The 19908-nt window shown below is 39.0% G+C and overlaps 1 protein-coding gene and 2 pseudogenes across 2 annotated transcripts; all 3 read left to right on the forward strand.

Moving 5' to 3' along the window:
* Positions 1–4860: 4860 nt before the first annotated feature.
* Positions 4861–10322, forward strand: LOC137748236 (cationic amino acid transporter 7, chloroplastic). The gene is made up of 3 exons (XM_068488354.2): positions 4861–5368; positions 5505–6293; positions 9463–10322. Exons 1-3 carry the CDS (start codon positions 4966–4968, stop codon positions 10032–10034), a joined length of 1764 nt encoding a protein of 587 aa, XP_068344455.1. The 5' UTR covers positions 4861–4965; the 3' UTR covers positions 10035–10322.
* A 2120-nt stretch (positions 10323–12442) lies between these two features.
* On the forward strand, positions 12443–16072 carry LOC137748010 (uncharacterized; annotated as a pseudogene). Its single transcript, XR_015951877.1, has 6 exons — positions 12443–12520; positions 12667–12749; positions 13922–14351; positions 14487–14782; positions 14973–15102; positions 15443–16072. The product of XR_015951877.1 is annotated as an uncharacterized LOC137748010 (transcript).
* A 1377-nt stretch (positions 16073–17449) lies between these two features.
* Positions 17450–18188, forward strand: LOC137746793 (transcription repressor OFP13-like; annotated as a pseudogene).
* The last annotated feature ends 1720 nt before the right edge of the window (positions 18189–19908 follow it).

A 19908-nucleotide genomic window follows, 5' to 3' on the forward strand; every position in this document is an offset into this window, starting at 1 on the left:
ACATAGCCCCATGTCGTCGCTCCTCGAGGATCACCACGACAAAATGAGCAACTCTACCACCATGGGGCGCCACTGTTACCATGCCACAGTACTGCAGTGGTTTATAGTGCACCCTCGAGCCACGGTGAAGAAACTACAAAGCATCAAACCCACAAAGCAAGGGCATCAGTTCAGCAGGCCTAGGTAGCTACAAGCCTAAGGCAGTAATGAAAATCACTTGCCCAATCCACATAGGTCCAAACCATAAGCAAGGCCTAAGAGCGTCGCTGCCCTAACAGCACAAGCCCAAGATGGGTAGCCAGGCCAGACACAACTCGGGCCTAGCGTGCACATAGTTTGGCAAGCTTTCAAGCGCCTAACCCGATCCCGCAACCTATTTGATGGATCCCAGACCGGTATAACAGACCCTACTTAAGGTTCACGGATTGGTGATTAAACTGGGATTATTTTTGCTTCGTTTTTTTTGTAGATTTACTAGTCTCAGCTTGAATTTTGGACCCGAAATCCATTACATTTCCACTACTCATATAGATGCCTACCATCCAAGCTCTTCCACCCCGAATAGTGAACAACATTTGTCTCGATAAGTCACAAATTTAACAAGCGTATTCGCGTAGCAGACTTTCATGAATCAGCTCTTATAGTACATCGAGACAGCGCACCTCAGATGAGGTGTCCCGAAACAAGACAATGGCATACGACGACATTTTTTTCCAGCACGTCCTAGCAAGTAGTCACTCGACCAGTAAAAAACCAAACGTTCAGGTAGTGTGCACTCCGTCTGGGCTCTTACGAGAGCAATTTCTCCCGCTTAAGCTTACACAAAAGTATTTACTCCCAACTAGGCAGGGCAAGTATTCATTCACGGTTGGGCCCTTACTTCGATGAACATCATAGACTTAATTCCAAGAAAAGTGTCCCTTCGCGGTTTGGCCCGCGAAGAGCATCATCCACACCACATCCGAGTAAGCAGCACAACGGACAAAGAGAAGCAACCACCCAATCCAACTCAAGTTCAACTAGCAGCCTACGTCAAATGCAACCATGAACAACCTTCTCCCAGGCCAAAGATGAAGTATTTGCACCGAAGTCATGACACAAGCGAACAGGACAATGGGAAGGCTAGCGCATACCGGCAGATCACAATCAAATGAAGCTAGGAGTCTCATTGCCTCAACAGAGGCAAATTCAGTAAGAAGTGGAGAGGCTCATATTTGTTTGATTGCGGGTTCCAGTGTATCAAAATCACTGATGAGGCACTTCGAAAAGATGTAGCCTACATAAGTAGGTCACATTTCACAGACAAGATCGAGCAGATGGAGCCCTCATGCAAGTTCCACATGCCATATTTCACTTTTTTCAAAGGAGATAGAGACCAGGAAAGGCACCTAAAGCACTACCGCATCGTAGTGATCCTTTACTATAGCAATGAAGCCCTCATGTGTAAGATATTCGCCACCGCCTACAAGGTGAGGCGCATGATTGGTTTCACATCCTGCCACCATGCTCCAACCAGAGTTTTAATAAACTTTCCTTGTTCTTCACTAAGGAATACTTCTCCTACCGTTCATGCGCAGTGAACTGAGCCAAGGCCGTAGCTTATGGAAGTCACTATTGACGTCTCCATATTGCGCCGTGAACCGAGCCACATGTTCTAACGAGGATAAGGACGATTCTTTGGCGAACAGACTGAAATCGAGGATCTTGAAGCTTCTAGGGTATTCGAAGCTTTCTACATAAGCTAGGTACAGGTGGATGAACTTTGGGAACTTCGGCCCTTTTTTTAGAGCCGAGTCGATCATTCTTTAGACTTCGGTCATATTGATGGACGCTGCTTCTTCTCCTTGGTTAAGTCCATCAAATCTATTGCCTGATCCGCCTCTTTTCTCTAAGTCAATTGGTTGTAGCCGAGCGGGCCCCTTCTCGGCTTGTACTGGAACGTTTGTAAAAGAAAGCTGCCGAGGTTGGCCAATATGGCCATCTTCGAAGGCTTTACTGACCAATAGTTCAAGCATCCTGGCATGTGTGTCACTGTTGCTTCGTATTGCGTCTAGCAAATCATTCATTTTTTGGCCAATCGACTGCTCGACCTGTCGATATTGTTTATCGAGTCGTCTTCGAAGAAATGACCTAACTGGCGGATCAGAACCCTCCCCGCCATCTTCGTCGCAATCTTCCACTAATCCTTCAACAAAAATGCCTGCCGTTTTGTTGGGAACTTCTGGGTTGAGAGGCTGTCCGTCGAGACAGATTTCATTATCTCGGCGTGTCACACTTGTAGCCTCGGGCGGCGTAACAACAATCGAATTTTTCGCCTGAGGCAAATCTTGCCCAAGACCTTGCACTGGTAAGTCAATTGTTGACTTTCCCATGATTGTTTTCTTCTTTACGGACCGTGTCTCAATGGTCATGAACTCTGAAGGTCTAGCACAATGTCCCACTGGGCGTGCCAAAATGTTGATCCTAAAAATTACAAAACCTACGTGGCGCGCAGGCCGAGTAACTAATAAGCTAACTACATCATTTGGTTGAATACAGGGCGTGCTAACTCGTCGGCCGAGGAGTAAAATTTTTTAATGTTATGTTGGGCGCTTTGCTGACTTCTCTATCTTGCGACTGCAATTGAGAAAGGAACACTCTCGGTCTTTGGGTTCTAGAGCCTGAAGACAAGGCTGCTAGTTCTGCAAAGTTCACAAATCGTCGGTGCCCGATTCGATCGCCGTGATTATATTCGTAAGAGTATAAGCACGTCAAATCGACACCAGACTGTATGGACATAAGTATTCAAATGTGATGTATGTCTTGATGATGAATGTGGTTCGGCCGTCAGAATGCCGAACTCTGAAACTCACTTGCGAGTATCCAATCATAAAATCACTCGGCGTCCAATACGCCAAATATCGGAGCTTGTAACACCCTACTTCGCTGAGAAGGCTAATAAGATGACCTCCACCAACAAGGATTCGAAAACCCTTCTCGGCCGAGACTTGGATAGGTAACCAGTCGGCCTCGATGCAGTGCTGTTTATCCAAACTGAAGGTGCTCCTCGATCGGTTGATTCTACTGCAACAGTGCTGTTTATCCAAACTGAAGGTGTTCGCCGGTTGCCTCCACAGTGCTGTTTATCCAAACTGAAGATGTGTCAGCGGAAAAAAGAAAATAAAAAATCCTCAATTGTTGCATGATTTCTTGTATTTATAGCACCAACTCCTTGAGATCGAATTAAACTCCTATCTGGATTGGGAGTCCTTGTTTTGTTTCAACTTTGCTTCAAACAACCCTACTCCTATTAGGACTTTGAACTCACCCCCTTTTGGGGCTTTATTCATTGTTGGTCGAGGATCCTAATTGCACCACGACTTCCTCGACCCTCTTTGCTTATCTGAACTACTCATTCTTGTGATAGGACTCGACCACCCCTGCTAAATGGCCCGGAATCATCAGGCAGCCCATGGTATTTTTGACACAGCTTTGGGCCAAGCACAAAACTACACTCGGCCCAACAATATTATTTTGGGCCCAAACAGTTAGAGACTAAGTTTACACTGTATATTATGAGCAATGAATTGATTTGTTGTTGACTAAGACAACTCATAGTGAACTAAGTTTGATTCGTAGATTTACGTTTGATTAACTGACGAATCTGTACTTAATTGACTGGTGAGCTTGACTAGTCAATCCAGCATACTTTAATTCATAATTGCTTTGTTATTGCTGTTTTCATAATGAACCGATATGTAAATATGTTCAAGCTTAGGAATTACTGTTGTGAAACTAATATGGGCAGACTCTAATTAGTTGAACGTATTAGTCAGTTATGTTTCGTTCTTACAACTGCACTTTATATCGCTAACTAACTTGTGACTAGTTGACTAATTCATTTAACTAGTCTATTGTTTAAAATTAATTTTTATTTGCAGGATATTCTGCTTAGTACCAAATTTCATACTATTTATGAATGTAGATTTTTATGTGAGTAGGTTGTTGATTCTCATGTAAGTTGTGATGGAGATTTATATTAATTTCGGTAGAAAATGGGCAAAAAAAAAATACTAATCATTGGTCATAATTGATTCTTGCTTGAAGTAGTTTTTGAAAGGACTAATAATGTAAAATTCATTCTCAACACACTCTTTTATGTGTATAACAAATTTTCAAGCCTAATACATATATAACATAAACAAGATGATGTGGAGCATATGTGACTGTGTGCTTTACATATGAAACAACTTAATTTGATTTTATGAAAAAAGTTGAGGTTCACTATAAAACTAATTAATAAAGAGTGTACTCCAAAATATAAGAAGTTTGGCCTTTCTTACTGTCATATGCTAATTAACGAAAATAATTGATTGATTAGGTTCAAAATATATTTGTTAATTAGTATGAATTTTTAACTTTTTTGGTCGAACGTACGAATTTTTAACTTTTTTGGTCGAACATATGGATTTTTAACTGACCTACCTTTGTATAGATGGATGCCAGAATTTGAACCAATACATAACAAATTGTATTCACGAGGGATGTGTTGGCATAAATGCCCTTCCATTTATTTCAAGAATCTGAATTCTCTCCAGCTCCTTTTGTGAGAGTTTCAAAAATTCGTAAATCGTATCTATTAATCGTATATCGTACGTTTAATTTTTTTAAATACTATTTATATTTAATTTTAAATAATAAAATTTAAAATAATTTCTAAAAATACGATATATGATTGACAAATAAAATAGGCAGATCCTCGAAATCTTCCCGAAGAGAATCCGATGACGATTCTTATTCCCATTTCACATCTCCCCTATGACCCATACTGATTCCAGTAAGTACCTAACCTTTTGGCCTTCCTCCTCTGCCTTGTCTTTTATCCAAAATCACCGTCCGCAGTCAGAAGCTTTTACATTTATTTATATAAAGGAAACTCGATCCTCACTCAAAATCCAAAGGAAAGATAACCCACATCAAATCTCAATGGAGATTAGTGCCCCAGTCCCCCATGGCCCCTCCTCCTCTTTCTCAAGTCCCCGGGCCTACCTCCGAGCCCTGGCTGACACACCCACCCGCCTCGCTCGCCGGGCCAGTTCCGTCTCCACCTCCTACGACGAAATGAGCGCCGTTCGAGCTCGCTCCGGCCCCCACATGCAGAAGACGCTCCGCTGGTTCGACCTCATCGGATTGGGCCTCGGCGGGATGGTCGGTGCTGGCGTCTTTGTCACCACCGGTCGTGCCAGTCGCCTCTACGCCGGCCCGGCTATCGTCATCTCCTACGCCATTGCCGGATTCTGCGCTCTTCTCTCCGCCTTCTGCTACACTGAGTTCGCCGTCGACATGCCCGTTGCTGGCGGCGCCTTTAGCTACCTCCGCGTCACCTTCGGTAAACTTTCTGATATTTTCTTCTGTTCTTTCTTTCTATATGTTTCTAATAATTAATTACTTAAATGCTTTCCTTTTTGGCTTATTTTTGATATTTTTGGTTTGGGATTTGGGGTTTGGGCGTTTGGGTTTCTCAGGTGAATTCGTGGCGTTTTTAACCGGAGCGAACCTGGTGATGGACTACGTAATGTCGAACGCCGCCGTCGCGAGGGGCCTCACCGCCTACTTGGGCTCTGCAATCGGCGTCCCCGCCGCCAAATGGAGGTTCACTGTCTCCGGACTCCCCGACGGATTCAATCAGACCGACGTCGTCGCCGTCGTCGTCGTTTTAACCATTACGCTTATCATCTGCTACAGTACGAAGGAGAGCTCTGTTTTGAACATGGTGCTGACGGCGGTGCATATAATCTTCATCATGTTTGTTATAGTCGCTGGATTCTGCAAAGGGGACGGGAACAACTTCACGCACCCGGCCGACCCGGCTCGGCCATCCGGGTTTTTTCCTTACGGGGTTTCGGGTGTGTTTAATGGGGCAAGTATGGTTTACCTCAGCTACATCGGGTACGACGCCGTATCGACGATGGCGGAAGAGGTGAAGAATCCGGTTAAGGACATCCCAATCGGCGTGTCGGGCTCAGTCTTGCTCGTCACCGTCCTCTACTGCTTAATGGCGGCGTCCATGTCGAAGCTCCTCCCGTACGACGCGATCGACCCGGAGGCTCCGTTTTCAGCAGCGTTCAGAGGGAAGTGGGAGTCGAACGTGATCGGAGTGGGGGCCAGTTTTGGAATTCTAACGTCACTGCTTGTGGCCATGCTGGGCCAGGCGCGTTACATGTGTGTCATCGGACGGTCCAGGGTTGTCCCTGGTTGGTTCGCTAGGGTCCACCCTAAGACATCCACGCCTGTCAACGCCTCCGCTTTTCTCGGTACGTTAATTATCCAAAAGTTTTATATTTCTTTTTTTTTTCCTCCTTCGTTGGTTTGTTTCTTTTATTTTATTTTATTTTAATTTTTTGTTTTGTGTTGATCTGAAAAAGAAAGAAATCAAATCACACACAAATACAGCGTGAGATTTTTTCATGAACACGAAACATTGGCATCACGCGGCCTAATATTGTTTAATGTTCTTTTACTCGTTTTATGATCTGTGCTGTATCAAATTGTGCTTCGGGTCAAAAGTCACACAACGGTGGATTAATACAATAAAAATTTCTGGATAAAATTCCAATATGTATTTCAGTAGATAAATATATTACATAGTCTATTTTATAAATTAGTAACTTATCCATTTAGTGTTTTTATTACTAGAAAAAATAAACACCTTAATTAATTAAGGATTAAATCATCAATCCTCATATATTTTTTATTTACGTATGCTTATTAAATGAGCATAAAGAGATTTTCCCAAAAATAAAATTTTTCATGGACTCTAAACCATTTTATATTTTTCCTATAATTCCCGTGCCAACATTACAAATATGGTATAAAAAAAATGAGATGGCTAAGAGTCTATAGAGGGTTCCATTTTGATGAGTAATGCTATATTTACCGCTTAATGTCTTTGTAATAGAGGTAGGATCTGTCAACGGATGTTGTCTCATCTCTCTGACACATGATGTTACAAATAATTGGTAAAAGCAACATTTTTACATTTTGAGAGAGTCTTATTAGTATTTCTCTTATTAAATTTGGATTTGGATCTTCTTCTAAGCTTAGGAGACTGAGCCTTCTAAGCAAAGTATACGGGTCGTTGAATTTTGATCCAACAGTTACAAACAAGAGAGTCCTTTAAAAATTATAATAATTATAATAATTATAACCGTTGGATCAAAATTCAATAATTTGTGTGCTTTGTTTTAGAGGCTCAGCGTCCTAAGATGAGGATCCAAATCCATTAAATTTAGAGTGGTTGTGATAATATGTCAGTCGATAATGGTAATAATATAACGCTTTCTTTTCGTGTTTATCAATCAATGTGAGAGTTAATGTGTTTGCGTGCAATGCGTGTGTTGTTTGCTGTGCGCGCACTTTGCCCCATGCGAAGGAGGAGGTTTCTTCCGGGCGTTTCGAACTAATTCTGTGGTGGGGTCCATTTGAACCGTTTCCGTTTTCCACGGCCGACCGACGGACCGTCCGTTTTGTTTTGGCTCATCTTCTTTTGACCAAAAAAAGTTCTAGCATAGTTGGCGGATTTTGTAAGTATATTTGTCAGCAGCTGATTGGTAGAGTTAGGAGTTAGGATTAGTGGAGGGATTTGGATCCTCTCTGAGCCCAAGGAGAAAATCCTCCTGATCAAGCAGCGTGGGCTGTTAGATTATCATCAAACGGTTATAATTAATATAATTTTAAAGGGACTCCAGTTTATAGCCGTTGGATGAAAATCATCTAACGGCCCGCATTGCTTTACTCAGGAGGATCCTCTACTTGGGTTCAGGAGAGGATCCAAATCCTTAGTGGAAGAGATTTTCAATGTGATTGTCACATGATGGTATATCACATGTTCTTATATAAATGGTGGGATATGTGTTAAAAAATTAAAATTTTTTATTATTTATATAAAAATACGTGATGTACCATTTGTATTTCCGTCACACCTAAAAAATTTCTTTAGTGCGTGGCTGGTAAGAGGCACACGTAGGAAATTATCAGCTGTTGATTAGTGTAGGGTTTAGTGAGTCCTCCATCTCCTCCCTGCCATGAATGGTTGGGAATTGCGTGGCCCACTTAAACCCTAAATATTTGTTGTAGCTAATAATAAATAAAGATGATGTGAAAAAAGATCCTACTTTTGTCCACCAGCGAAAGTGTGAGAACTGCAGCTTCTTCGTCCTTCCTTCCTGTAATCTATGTGTTTATCTAATAAGATGTGATGAGGAAAGAGGGATGTCAATGTGAGTCATCTTCATCCATTGGGGATTTTGCTTAAGCTACCTTGGAAGTAGATGCGACAAATCAACTCATTAGGTTGTTAATGGGTATCAGATTCATTTACTTTGACTTCACTTACATGATTATTAACACTACAAATTTCACTTCTGTATTATGATGATATCAATTAAATGAGTCTTAATTGGTATCCGTTAACAACCCAATGTGTTGATTTGCCGCATCTACCCGGTAAGACAATATGAGTGTTTGAATTTGTTTCATGTTTGTGAGGAATTGAAAAAATCAAGACAACTGTTAAAACATAACATCCAAAGGATCTCATACTTCAGAACACCATAGAATTTTTGTATTTATCGTCATAAGTTCTCATAACATTGTTGTTCTGCTCTGCTCTATTCGTCGTCTCATAGCATGTCTAATCTTGTTGGTGGTGTTGGTGATGAGTATATTTTGGTGATATATCAATTGGTTGCCGCCGCCTGCGAGCTGTGCGCATGGGTGAAATGGAACTATGCTAGGAATTTGCTTTTGTCAACTTTAGTGCAATGGGCGTATCAGATTTCTCTCCATCAATTTATCTATCTATCTATCTATCTATCTCGTGGTCGTAGTATCAATTTTCTTTTTTCAATATCTAATATAAAACATGTTTGATAGTTACCTTTGCAGCCAGCTTTTATCATGTTCATGGGCATTCTGACTTTAGCATCATCGTCATCTTTATCTTTATCTCTGTCGCTTTCGTGTTCGATTTTTAAGTTGTAGGAGATTTTAATGTTCAAGTTACGAGTGAGTCAAATGGTCGAGATTGGTCCAACCATGCATCTTCAATTTTCACTAGATAAAAATCCCTGCATATGCATGCACTTGCAGCCATTGATGGAAGACGACCTTTTATTTTCTCTCAATCTCACCTGTCAAACTTCGTATAAATGGCTATCCCACTCAACTCGGCAACTTGGCTCTCATATTCTTTGTCACATTTATGCTTTTGTTTTGTGGGTGCTCGTCTAATCTTCATCTCCCATCACCTCTTTGTTTTTCTCGTCTTAATCCTGAAAATTAAAAAAATTAAAAATTTAAAGTTACTCGCCCTTAGAAAAAGTCAAATCTAGTCAAATCTAGTCTATGTTATGTGTGCTTTTTATTTTTTTTCCTGTTCTCCATGTTTTTCGTACTTGCATATTTGTGACTTGTTCCTTTCAGGTATCTTGACAGCCGCAATTGCGCTTTTCACGGATCTGAATGTCCTTCTCAACCTTGTATCCATTGGCACGCTATTTGTTTTCTACATGGTGGCCAACGCTGTGATTTTTAGGCGCTATGTCGTGGTGGGGACGACCAATCCACGACCTACATTATCATTCCTGTGCTCATTTTCCCTCACCTCTATCATCTTCGTCTTCATTTGGCATTTCGCACCACGAGGGAAGCTGAAAGCCTTCATGCTTGTTGTCACCGCAGCAATTGCGGTTTCAATGCTGCAAATTTTCCATTTCCAGGTTCCACAAGTGAGAAAGCCGGAATATTGGGGCGTCCCCTTGATGCCATGGATGCCATCCATCTCCATCTTCTTGAACATATTTTTGTTGGGGTCTATGGACAAGCCATCCTATGTGAGGTTCGGAGTCTTTTCGGGAGTTACCGTGCTCGTGTACGTGTTCTATAGCGTTCATGCTAGCTTTGATGCAGAAGGAAGTGGATCTCTCAATCAAAAGAACGGTGAATTTCACAGAGAATCAGCTCAAGAAAGTAATGATCCAAGTCTTGGAGTGTAGATATTTCATCGATTGACTTGTAATTGTGATGTTGATGGACCAATTAGAGAGGGAAAACAAGGAGAAGAGAAAAGGTTAGGAAGAATAGATGGCAAGCATCTTTGCCCAAATGACAAATGTATAGTTTGGTCTTTGGTGGGTACTTGAAAAAGCAAAGCTTTTTAGGCTATGGTTCCTTTACCCGGCTGGCAATGTAATCCCATCAACTTTATCGTTGGATGTTGATCTCACTAGTAATGACTTGTAAGATAGAGCATCACAAAAATGCAAACCAAATAAAAATTTCCATGTGCTCAGAGTCGAGAATACAGGTTGGTACGTGCGATATAATATAAGTGAAGAGATGATATATTATTTAGTGTCTCCACTTGTATTATTAAACGTGATGTACATGCTTGTGTTTCACTGACAAAATTTCTTACAAAGCAAAATTTCAACCACCACGGAGTGACCTAGTGGATGGTGACGAATTCAAAGCTCGTAATTTACACAACATGTCCTGAGGTTGATTCTTGACACTCATGAATCACACAATGGTGACCATTGAGAGGCTGAAGTACTTTTGTGAGTCTTCCACTCTTAGAAGAGTTTACTGCCGTGATGAAATCACAAACTAGCCATTTTAAAAAGGTTTTTTTTAGCCAAAATAGTCTCTGAGATTTGCATAACTCCTCATTTTGGTCCCTAAGATTTGAAATTGATAGAATTGGTCCCTGAGTTTGTCCACAATTAATCATTTTAGTCATTATATGAAAAATCTCCATAAGATAAGGATAAAATAGCAAAAATACCCTCAAATTTGGTCAAATCATTTTGGCCTATTGTTCATTAAATTGAGGGTAGCTTTGTCATTTTGATCCTTATTTAACATAATATTTCACCCAAAGACCAAAATGATTGATGGTGGACAATCTCAGGAACCAAAGTGAAAAGTTATGCAAATCTCAATGACCATTTTAACTTAAAAAGTCTTTAAAAGGGTTTTTATACCACCTAGTTGGGGTGGCCCAAAACAAAGTGTTCATACTAAAATGAGTAGCTTTGTTAATTCAAACTTAAATAATGTTGCAACATGCTCAAATTCTTGAAAGAGTTGAAAATTTTATCGGGGGACTATTGAAGAATCTTTGATACTATTTTTAGCCTGCACAAAGTTATGTATGGATGACTAATATTAATTATCTAGTTTAATAAAATGCTCCTAGTATCTTTGGAGGATAATTACTGTCGACATTTTCTAATTCGAAATCAAGACCATCAAAGACTAAGGATTATATTTATCATGAAGAATCTTCAGCAATACATTGTAACGATGCGCGATGCGCTCATTCTTTTCTTTCGGCTTCTATAGCAGGAATTAAAAAGTAAGAAAAGGACAAAAACACCGGGCACCATGTCTTATCTTTCTTTCTTTTCAGTTGAAGATAGTGATCTTTTTTTTTTTTTTTGGGTGCGTGTGCATGTAAAAATAAAGGAGAAAGATTACCTCCTTTCTGTTTTTTCCTCTTGTTAATATTTTATGTTAATTTTTTATAGAAAGAAAATGTAAGAGGAATAGATGGAAATGAATGAAAAAAGAAGAGAGATGATCCAAATCCAAAAAGAAACGAAGGCGACAAAAAATAATGGGATAACATGTTGGGTCCATGCTTGCTAATGACAGGCTATCTCAATTGAATCCCTTTTGTCTACAACAGCAGTCAATTTGCTTTCGCTATTATTTAAGAAAAATTAATGAAAAATATTTGAAAATTTTGAATTTTAACAATAAGGAGAAAATAAAAGATAAAATAAATAGTATTATAATTGAGTTTTTAATGTAAAAATATAATTTTTCGTTAAGATAAATAGTACCGAAAATTTTTCGTTAAAGTATCTTATTATTTATTGTTGGGCCCAATAAACTGAGCTTTTGTTTGGCCTATTTATTTATCATGGGCGGTGGGAGGGACTGCTAATGCTTTGCTTTGCATGGGTCATATCTATTGTATTGTCCTATCAAACGGTTGATCCGTAAGTCTGACAAGGTAAATCATTCAATAATTTCAATTATTTAATGTTTGCACTTGGATGAGCATAGGAGTGAAAGTTGAATTGGAATTTTTGGTTCCACCGTTAAAATTTTAAGTTAATTATAGTTTGAACTCTTAAGTTTAAGGTTCTTAACGCAGGTTCTTTCTAACCTCTACGAACAAAACGACAAGCCTACTCAGATGTCAACTTCAAATCACGTGATAGTCATTCGATGAAACAAAAGTCTATGAAGGAATATAAGGGTTGGTGATAGGTCTCTCGAGTGAATTTTCCACCTACTCCAAATCCGAGCAAGGCGCTTTGCTCAGCCTATGTTGTCCTAAGAAAATATGCTTTGAGCATATGTCACTTCGTTACCACGGGTCGACTAAAGAATGGAGGCTAGCCGGTCAAGTTTAGGGATTCGGCCCATTAAGGGCCTATACAAGGAGGATGATTGCTCATTCAAAAGGGTAAAATGGAAGGATAAATTGTACTACACTAAGCCAAGCGCTATTTGTATTCTTTTCTCCTTTTATCTTAAGAGAATTAGGGATACAACCAATTTTGAGGAACGAACCACTTAAATCCTGTGCCTTTTTTCTTATTGTTTGCAAAGCCCAAGTCCATCACGGGCAAGCACTTGACCAATTCAGCCTGTGTAGATCTCACCAGTGAGCGTCAACAGTTTGAGCGGCGTCTGTGAGAATACATACAACTTGATTGCGTTTTATATACCAAGTAGATCTAAGAACGTCCCGTGGCGAAAGAATTAGAGATCGGGCTTGTGGCTAGCAAGAGGAGGAGGAGAGCAGAAAAGGCCAAACCGAAGTTACTGTTCGGTTTGGTTTTTCTTCGGTTCGGTTGATGTTCGATTTCAGTCTCTTCTTTTTTTTTTTTTTTTTTTTTTTTTTTCAGTTTGAATCCATTTGGTTTCGGTTATTTGAATTAAAAAAAAAAACCTGGAGATTAGCTTTGCCTAGAAAAGAAAAAAAAAATTTGGAATGAGATAGGGAAATTGACAAATCTCAAGCTACGCCTCTAGCCTTATCTTATCTTCAACCACTAAATCTAAGGGGTATAATCAAACAATCCCATCTGGGTACAATCCAATTTTCCAAAAGGAACAAAACCCCACAAACCTATAACGAGGAATGGTGTGAACTAGAGAGAAGAGAGGGGTTGAGAGAAAAGTTGCAGAGTGAGGGAACTAATCCCACCATCCAGTCAAACAAAATAAGAGACTTTGAAATAAAGATCATGGGAGGATGGAGTACTTCATTGAGAGAGAGAGACAGAGTTGTAGGGAAAAAAAGAAATAAGAAGGGATAAAAGGAAAGACATGACAAGGGGATAAAATGAAGAATAGTATAGGCTGGGTTTCCATAAGAACAAGATATTTAGACTTTTTTGGGCCTCAAGTTGGACTTATGTAGACTTGTGTTGAAATTAATATTGGGTTTGAAAAATAAATATTCATAATAAAATAAATAAAATATTGAATTAAGTTTCATTTGGTTCGGTTTGGTTTCTAAACCTCTGAAGTCGCCGAAGCTAAACCAATAATTTTTGGTTCAGTTTGATTTTAATTTTGGTTCAATTTATGTTTGGTTTAGTTTTCGGTTTTTTGAGCTCACCCAGCCTAGGGGTGGCACGGTGTGGTTTCAAGTGAAACCTGTCTGGTGCAGTGCTGCTTGACTACTGCTGTCCCCTTCATTTTCTTGCTTACTGCATAGCTTTTGTAGTTGTACTTTGTTCCCACTTTGAATTCCTTGAGTTCAGGTTTACAATTTTCTTTTTTTTGGGGAGAGAGGTTTGTACTTATTTCTTATTATCATTATGCCTAATTTGAAGATCGGTATCTAAAATTTCAGATTGGAAAAGTTTCCAAAAGCCTTGGAAGTCAGCAAACGGATGGAATCAGCCGGCATAAAACATAACATGAAGACGTACTCCATGTTAATCAATGGATTTTTGAAGTTAAAAGATTGGACCAATGCATTTTCAGTTGTAGAAGATTTGGTGAAGGATGGGTTGAAGCCCGACGTTGTTCTTTACAATAACATCATAACAGCGTTCTGTGGAATGGGCAACATGGACCATGCGATCCGCACTACTAGAGAAATGCAGCAGGAGAGACATAGACCTACATCACGGACATTTATGCCAATAATACATGGTTTTGCAAGGGCTGGAGAAATGAGAAGAGCCCTAGAGATTTTCGATATGATGGGGATGAGTGGGTGCATTCCCACTGTGCATACTTTTAATGCTCTGGTTCTTGGTCTTGTGGAGAAGCAGCAGGTAATTATCCTTATATACATATAATTTTTTTCTACTCGGGGACGTTTGGAATTTTAACAACGTAGGATTTTGAATGATTTGATTTCCCATTCACTGCAATCATGGTTCAAATATAAACAAAAGTAAGTATTGCAGATGGAGAAGGCTGTTGAAATATTGGATGCGATGACACTAGCAGGCATAATTCCGGACGAGCACACATACACAACTATCATGCACGGTTATGCATCTTTAGGTGATACTGGGAAAGCCTTCGAGTATTTTACCAAATTGAGGAGTGAGGGCCTGGAGCTTGATGTGTTCACATATGAGGCTTTGCTGAAGGCATGTTGCAAGGCAGGCAGAATGCAAAGTGCATTAGCTGTCACCAAAGAAATGAGTGCTAAAAACATTCCAAGGAACACCTTTATTTACAACATATTAATCGATGGGTATGGTTTGTTAAATTTTTTATGTGCGCTGATATACTTCACACTAGTACTTTCGTCAGTCTTTATTCTACAGTTTTTTTTCTTTGTTTTGTAGGATGTTTATGTAATGTTATTATATTCTACTTTTTCAATATAATCTTCTCTTTTAATCGATTATTCTCTGCCTCTGAACCTGCCTTCCGTTATGCAGATGGGTTCGAAGAGGAGATGTTTGGGAGGCTGCTGACTTGATGCAGCAAATGAAAAAGGAAGGGGTTCGACCTGATATTCACACCTACACATCTTTCATAAATGCTAGTTGCAAGGCTGGAGATCTGCAGGTATTCTACAATTTTGCCAGGTCGTTGGAGATAATTTTATTTCAAGAAATATTATTTTTTCATCACCATTTTGAGCTTCTACAAATAAAATATTTATTTCATATATTTTTGGTACTTTTTTTTTAGAGTACTATGTTCTACAAATGGATTTTGCGACTTGTTATGCATTAGAAAGCAATGGAAAATGATGTCTTTCATATAACAGCAAAAAAAATTCATCTTGCTGATTTCAGTTGGCCAAAACCCTGGCGTTATACAATACAAGAATTAGAACACTAAGTAACCTAGTTTATCAATTTGGTTCGTCATTTCTGCATTTTATTTACAATCTGTCTTTCAGAGAGCTGAACAAATAATTAAAGAAATGGAAGCGTTGGGAGTGAAGCCAAATGTGAAAACCCTACACTACGTTGATAAAGGGTTGGGCACGTGCTTCTCTCCCAGAGAAGGCGTTGAGATGCTTCAAAGAGATGAAATTGGCTGGGCTGAAGCCGGACAGAGCTGTATACCATTGCTTGATGACATCTCTGCTGTCAAGGGCAACTGTTGATGAAGTTTATATCTACACTGGCCTTCTGTCCATTTGTAAAGAGATGATTGAATCTGGGCTGACTGTTGATATGGGAACTGCAGTTCACTGGTCGAGGTGCTTACGCAAGATTGAAACAACAGGCGGGGAGCTTACAGAAGCCCTGCAGAAGACCTTCCCACCTGATTGGAGCTCATTTCATACTTTAGATGTAAGTTCAGATTTAGACAGTGATGATGAACTAGATATTGTTAGTGATGATGATGATATGGAGTTTGCTAGTAGAATAAATGGTCATGAAACTATGACGAGGATAGTCTAAACGATAGAACCCGTTTGTAAATCGGGTTATGGACGAAGGTTATGGCGTGCTAATGCGCATACAGGCGTTATGTATGCTGGTTCCGATACCGTATAGCTTCATTTAAAACAGTGAGGTTGAAGAGGTTTTAGATTGCTGGAATGCTTTTTTCAGGAGAAGAACCCCCGTCATTACCATTGATATCATGATTCTTTTGTACAGAACATAAAGTTTTAATTTTATTTTTTCATGTTTTGAACAGAAATGACAATTAGGTTTTGTTTTGTTATTTCAAGTTAAAACAATTCCTTGTTCTTTTCTTAATTGTTGTGTCCAACTCCAAGTCCTCAAATGAATTTTTATTGAGCTGGCACGTTGGAGAAAGACTTATATGCAACATGTTCACTGTCGCGTGACATTCTGGTATAATAATGTATTATCATGTGTTTTTTTTTTTTCCTCACATGGAGATGCTAAGTAACAAAATCCCAAATTCATGCCGCTCTTGCCTCACTAGGCAAAGAGCGATCCCAAACAGCAGGAACATGAGACGAGTGACCCATAAAAGCCAAAGCATCAGTTACAAAATTTCCTAAAAGGTATGGAAAAACGAGATAAACTGGAAGTTACACGGCAACTTTTGCACATTATGAATAATAGTAAGAAGGTGCCTAGAGAACGAAGATCCACCACTAATAACATCAATTAGTAGTTTATATTGGCTATGCTATCGAATGAAAAGTTTTAAATAAAGTTTTTTATTCGAGAAAAATTCTAATTAGCTTAATTTAAATTACAGAAAAAAGAACTTAAACTTGAGTTGGTTGAGAAGAGGGAGCACAATCCTCTAGCCAACTTGGCAATGCCTACAAAAAGTTTGAAATATCAAATCAAAAGATGTTGACAAAAGTGTTGGATGTCAAAAGTCTGACTTTTTAACCATTAGATCTTTGGTAAAAAACATTAAAATCAAGATCTAACAGTTAAAAATCTTAGAGTATCCACCATAAAATATTCGTTGAGGGGTGATTTTCACACTCCTTTTATCGGATTGAAATCAAACGAAATAAAAGGCCATGGTTATATAGGGGTGTGTAAGAGGCTAAAAAAGTGGGTAAAAATCAATTTTTTTTGGTTGAGTTGTTTTGATGGGGAAGGCATTGAACACCATTCAATATTGTACAAACCAACAATTTATTTATTTTTTTTAGAAAAAAAGGGACAACTGGTGGCAAGCCACGATTATCCACCGTTTCCAGGCCCGGAAAGGCTGTAGTGAATTTCACTCTGCCCGTGGCCACAATCAAGCAGACTCACCAACTGGTCCAACTTGGAGCATCAAACCAACAATTAAATACACTCATGTTCTCTCCATGTTCCTTTTACTCTCCTTTTTAAAATATCACTCATCTCCTCTTATTGTAACCTCTATATATGATCTATCACATTATTATCAATGCCATTAAAAAAAAAAAGCAGACATACCTTGACAACAAAAATCCCAGAATCTCAATCAAAACCAACCAATTTTGTAAGCTCGGACGGACGTCTTGGATTGGATTCCAATGAAGTTGCCTTGTCTCTTCAAAAACAAGGAAACGACAACGTTAGCAGCCACGTCGGCAGTGCCATGGCAGGACTGGCCCTCTTGCAACCACTCCGTCTTCTTCGATCCAAGTACGGAAGGAGGAGCTGATCAGTCTTGGTTAGCAATTTCTTCCTCCTCCTCAGATAATCAATCAACAACCGAGTCTGATGAGGACTGGGAGGAGTCCTTGGATATGGTGGTGGTCCGAGAGGCTGTTTTTCGAGCCGGAAGACATGAGCTGCATGGTAGATATGGTAGACACGGTGAAAGCAGCCGGCGGAGGAGGAGAGATGATGAATCCGTCGTTGAAGGAAAAGTACGTGGTGGTGTTAGCTAGCCAGCTTGGAATCGGAGGATCGGTTGAAAGACTTTAGGAGGTCAATGGAGGAGATGGTGGAATGTCATGCGCTTAAAGATTGGTGGAGCCGTTGGGATGGTATTTGAAGGTCATCCAGAAGAAGAATCATGGCTTTATAGTGGCAGCATTTGTGGATCTCCTTGTTGCTCTTTCGAATGCTGCAGCTGCTCCTTCTCATCATAATTATTATTATTCCACTTCTTTTTCTTCTGCCATTTCTTCATTTTCTAGATCTTCTCCGCTGTCATTTTCTTTTCAAGGTCAGGAGGATGACTTTGCAGAACAAGTAGAAATGATCACAATGTCTTAACTATATATATAATCCCCATCATGTCATGCGGGGTCAAAATGTGTGTCAAAAGATAGATGTCTCTGATCCTTACTTTCTAATATAATCCGACGGTCATATAGTTCTAGCCAGAATACATCCAAAGTCATGCTTAATATTTGGACCCTTTATTTTACTTCTTTAATTAGTTTCTTTTCTTCGATTGTGCTTAACTAGTTGCTGGGAGATGGTTTTTGCTCGAAATCATGACCTTAACTTGGATATTTTTTAATACAAAAACTTTAACTTAATTAGAAAAGCATTTTACTCTGGAAATCGAAATAACATGAACGAACAAACCCAACTGATAATTTCGATGTTCTGAAAATTCTAAGAAAGAAGAAGAACAGTTTGATCAACATATCTATGTTAGAATATGTAAAAGCTTAATCTTTCAAATTGCGCACTGCTCATTTGGATTTCGATTCTTAAATAAATATGCAACGAAGCAGATGGTCGCTAAACTATGTAAGTAAATACTGACGTGTTCTTTTCCTCATTCTGCGTTCTACTTCTGTTTATTTACTTGGAATAGGAGAAGTCATGAATCAAGTAACAAAAAGATGAACGAGAATGTGATCAACTAGTTCCACAACTTATTTAATTCGTGATTTCCAAGAAACGCACACGTTTTTCCGTTTCCAAATGTGCTAAACAAGAAAAGTTTTCCAATACCGATGTTTTAGTAAACGAAAAGAAATAAAGAATCACAATGATTTTAACTCTTATTCATTGTAAGTAAATATGCAAACCCTAACTTATAATTAATTACCTTGCCATATTTCAGCTTTTGTAAAGTTAATTATAAAATTGATTTTTTTTTTTTAATTTTATTTTACTATCTATGCCAGAGAATTTGTCTGCTAAATGGAAAGACATCAATGGAAACACATGAAAGAAGGAAACGAAATAATCTACTACGAATCTCTCCTAAAGTAACCAGATCTTGTTTCCTCCTCCTCATTGATATTGGAATGCAAACGAGTAAGTTTACATGCTTCCTCTTAAGGACTTAGGAGTCCTTAATTACTAGTATAAATAGTTCGTTCATGAACAATCCAAGGCACGCAATACTTTGAGCTCTAAGTAGAATTCTTTGGTTCAAAATTAAACGAGCTACTGTGACTCTCGGAGGGTCTTTAGTCGGTACCACATCATTGTCTTTTTGTCTTGAAGGATTTTGCAGTTAGGTTGTTGATTACAATTGCAACTCAAGGGAGTAAAAATTTTGTCATAACAATGGCGTCAGAAACGAATTACAATATTCCAGGGGAGATTCCTGACATTGTATCCTTGTATACCTTTGACAATGAACCTAAGAAAAGGAGCAGTGGAAAAGCAAAGAGTAGTAAACCAGAAAATAACAAGGAAGCGAGTTCCTTGTCAGCCGCGGAAAAGAAGAGCAGCTCTAATAAACGACAACCAACTACTAAGGACTGAACATCCGAATCTTTAGTAAGAAAAAAAATAACATCAGAAGCCTTGAGTTTAATTTTAGATACAATAAAATTGTAGGACCGATTTCAAATCTTGATGCATTGGCATGTTGAAGTATTATTAACTTCGACAGATTTTTGTTTTTGTTTCTTTTTATTTGATGATTCTCTTTGACAATTGTTTAATCTAATGAATGTTTAGTTTGCGTTTTTTTCACTATTTTTGGTTTGATTTAATAAATAATTTACAATTCTTGTATAATCAG

The sequence above is a fragment of the Pyrus communis genome, chromosome 2 (assembly GCF_041283825.1).
Source record: "Pyrus communis isolate YQ-2024b chromosome 2, ASM4128382v1, whole genome shotgun sequence".
Taxonomy (NCBI): Eukaryota; Viridiplantae; Streptophyta; class Magnoliopsida; order Rosales; family Rosaceae; genus Pyrus; species Pyrus communis.

Coding starts and splice junctions, on each gene's coding strand:
- LOC137748236 (XM_068488354.2), top strand. CDS start 4,966: ATGGAGATTAGTGCCCCAGTCCCCCATGGCCCCTCCTCCTCTTTCTCA. Junction 5,369..5,504: donor CTACCTCCGCGTCACCTTCG/GTAAACTTTCTG, acceptor TGGGTTTCTCAG/GTGAATTCGTGGCGTTTTTA. Junction 6,294..9,462: donor CAACGCCTCCGCTTTTCTCG/GTACGTTAATTA, acceptor TGTTCCTTTCAG/GTATCTTGACAGCCGCAATT.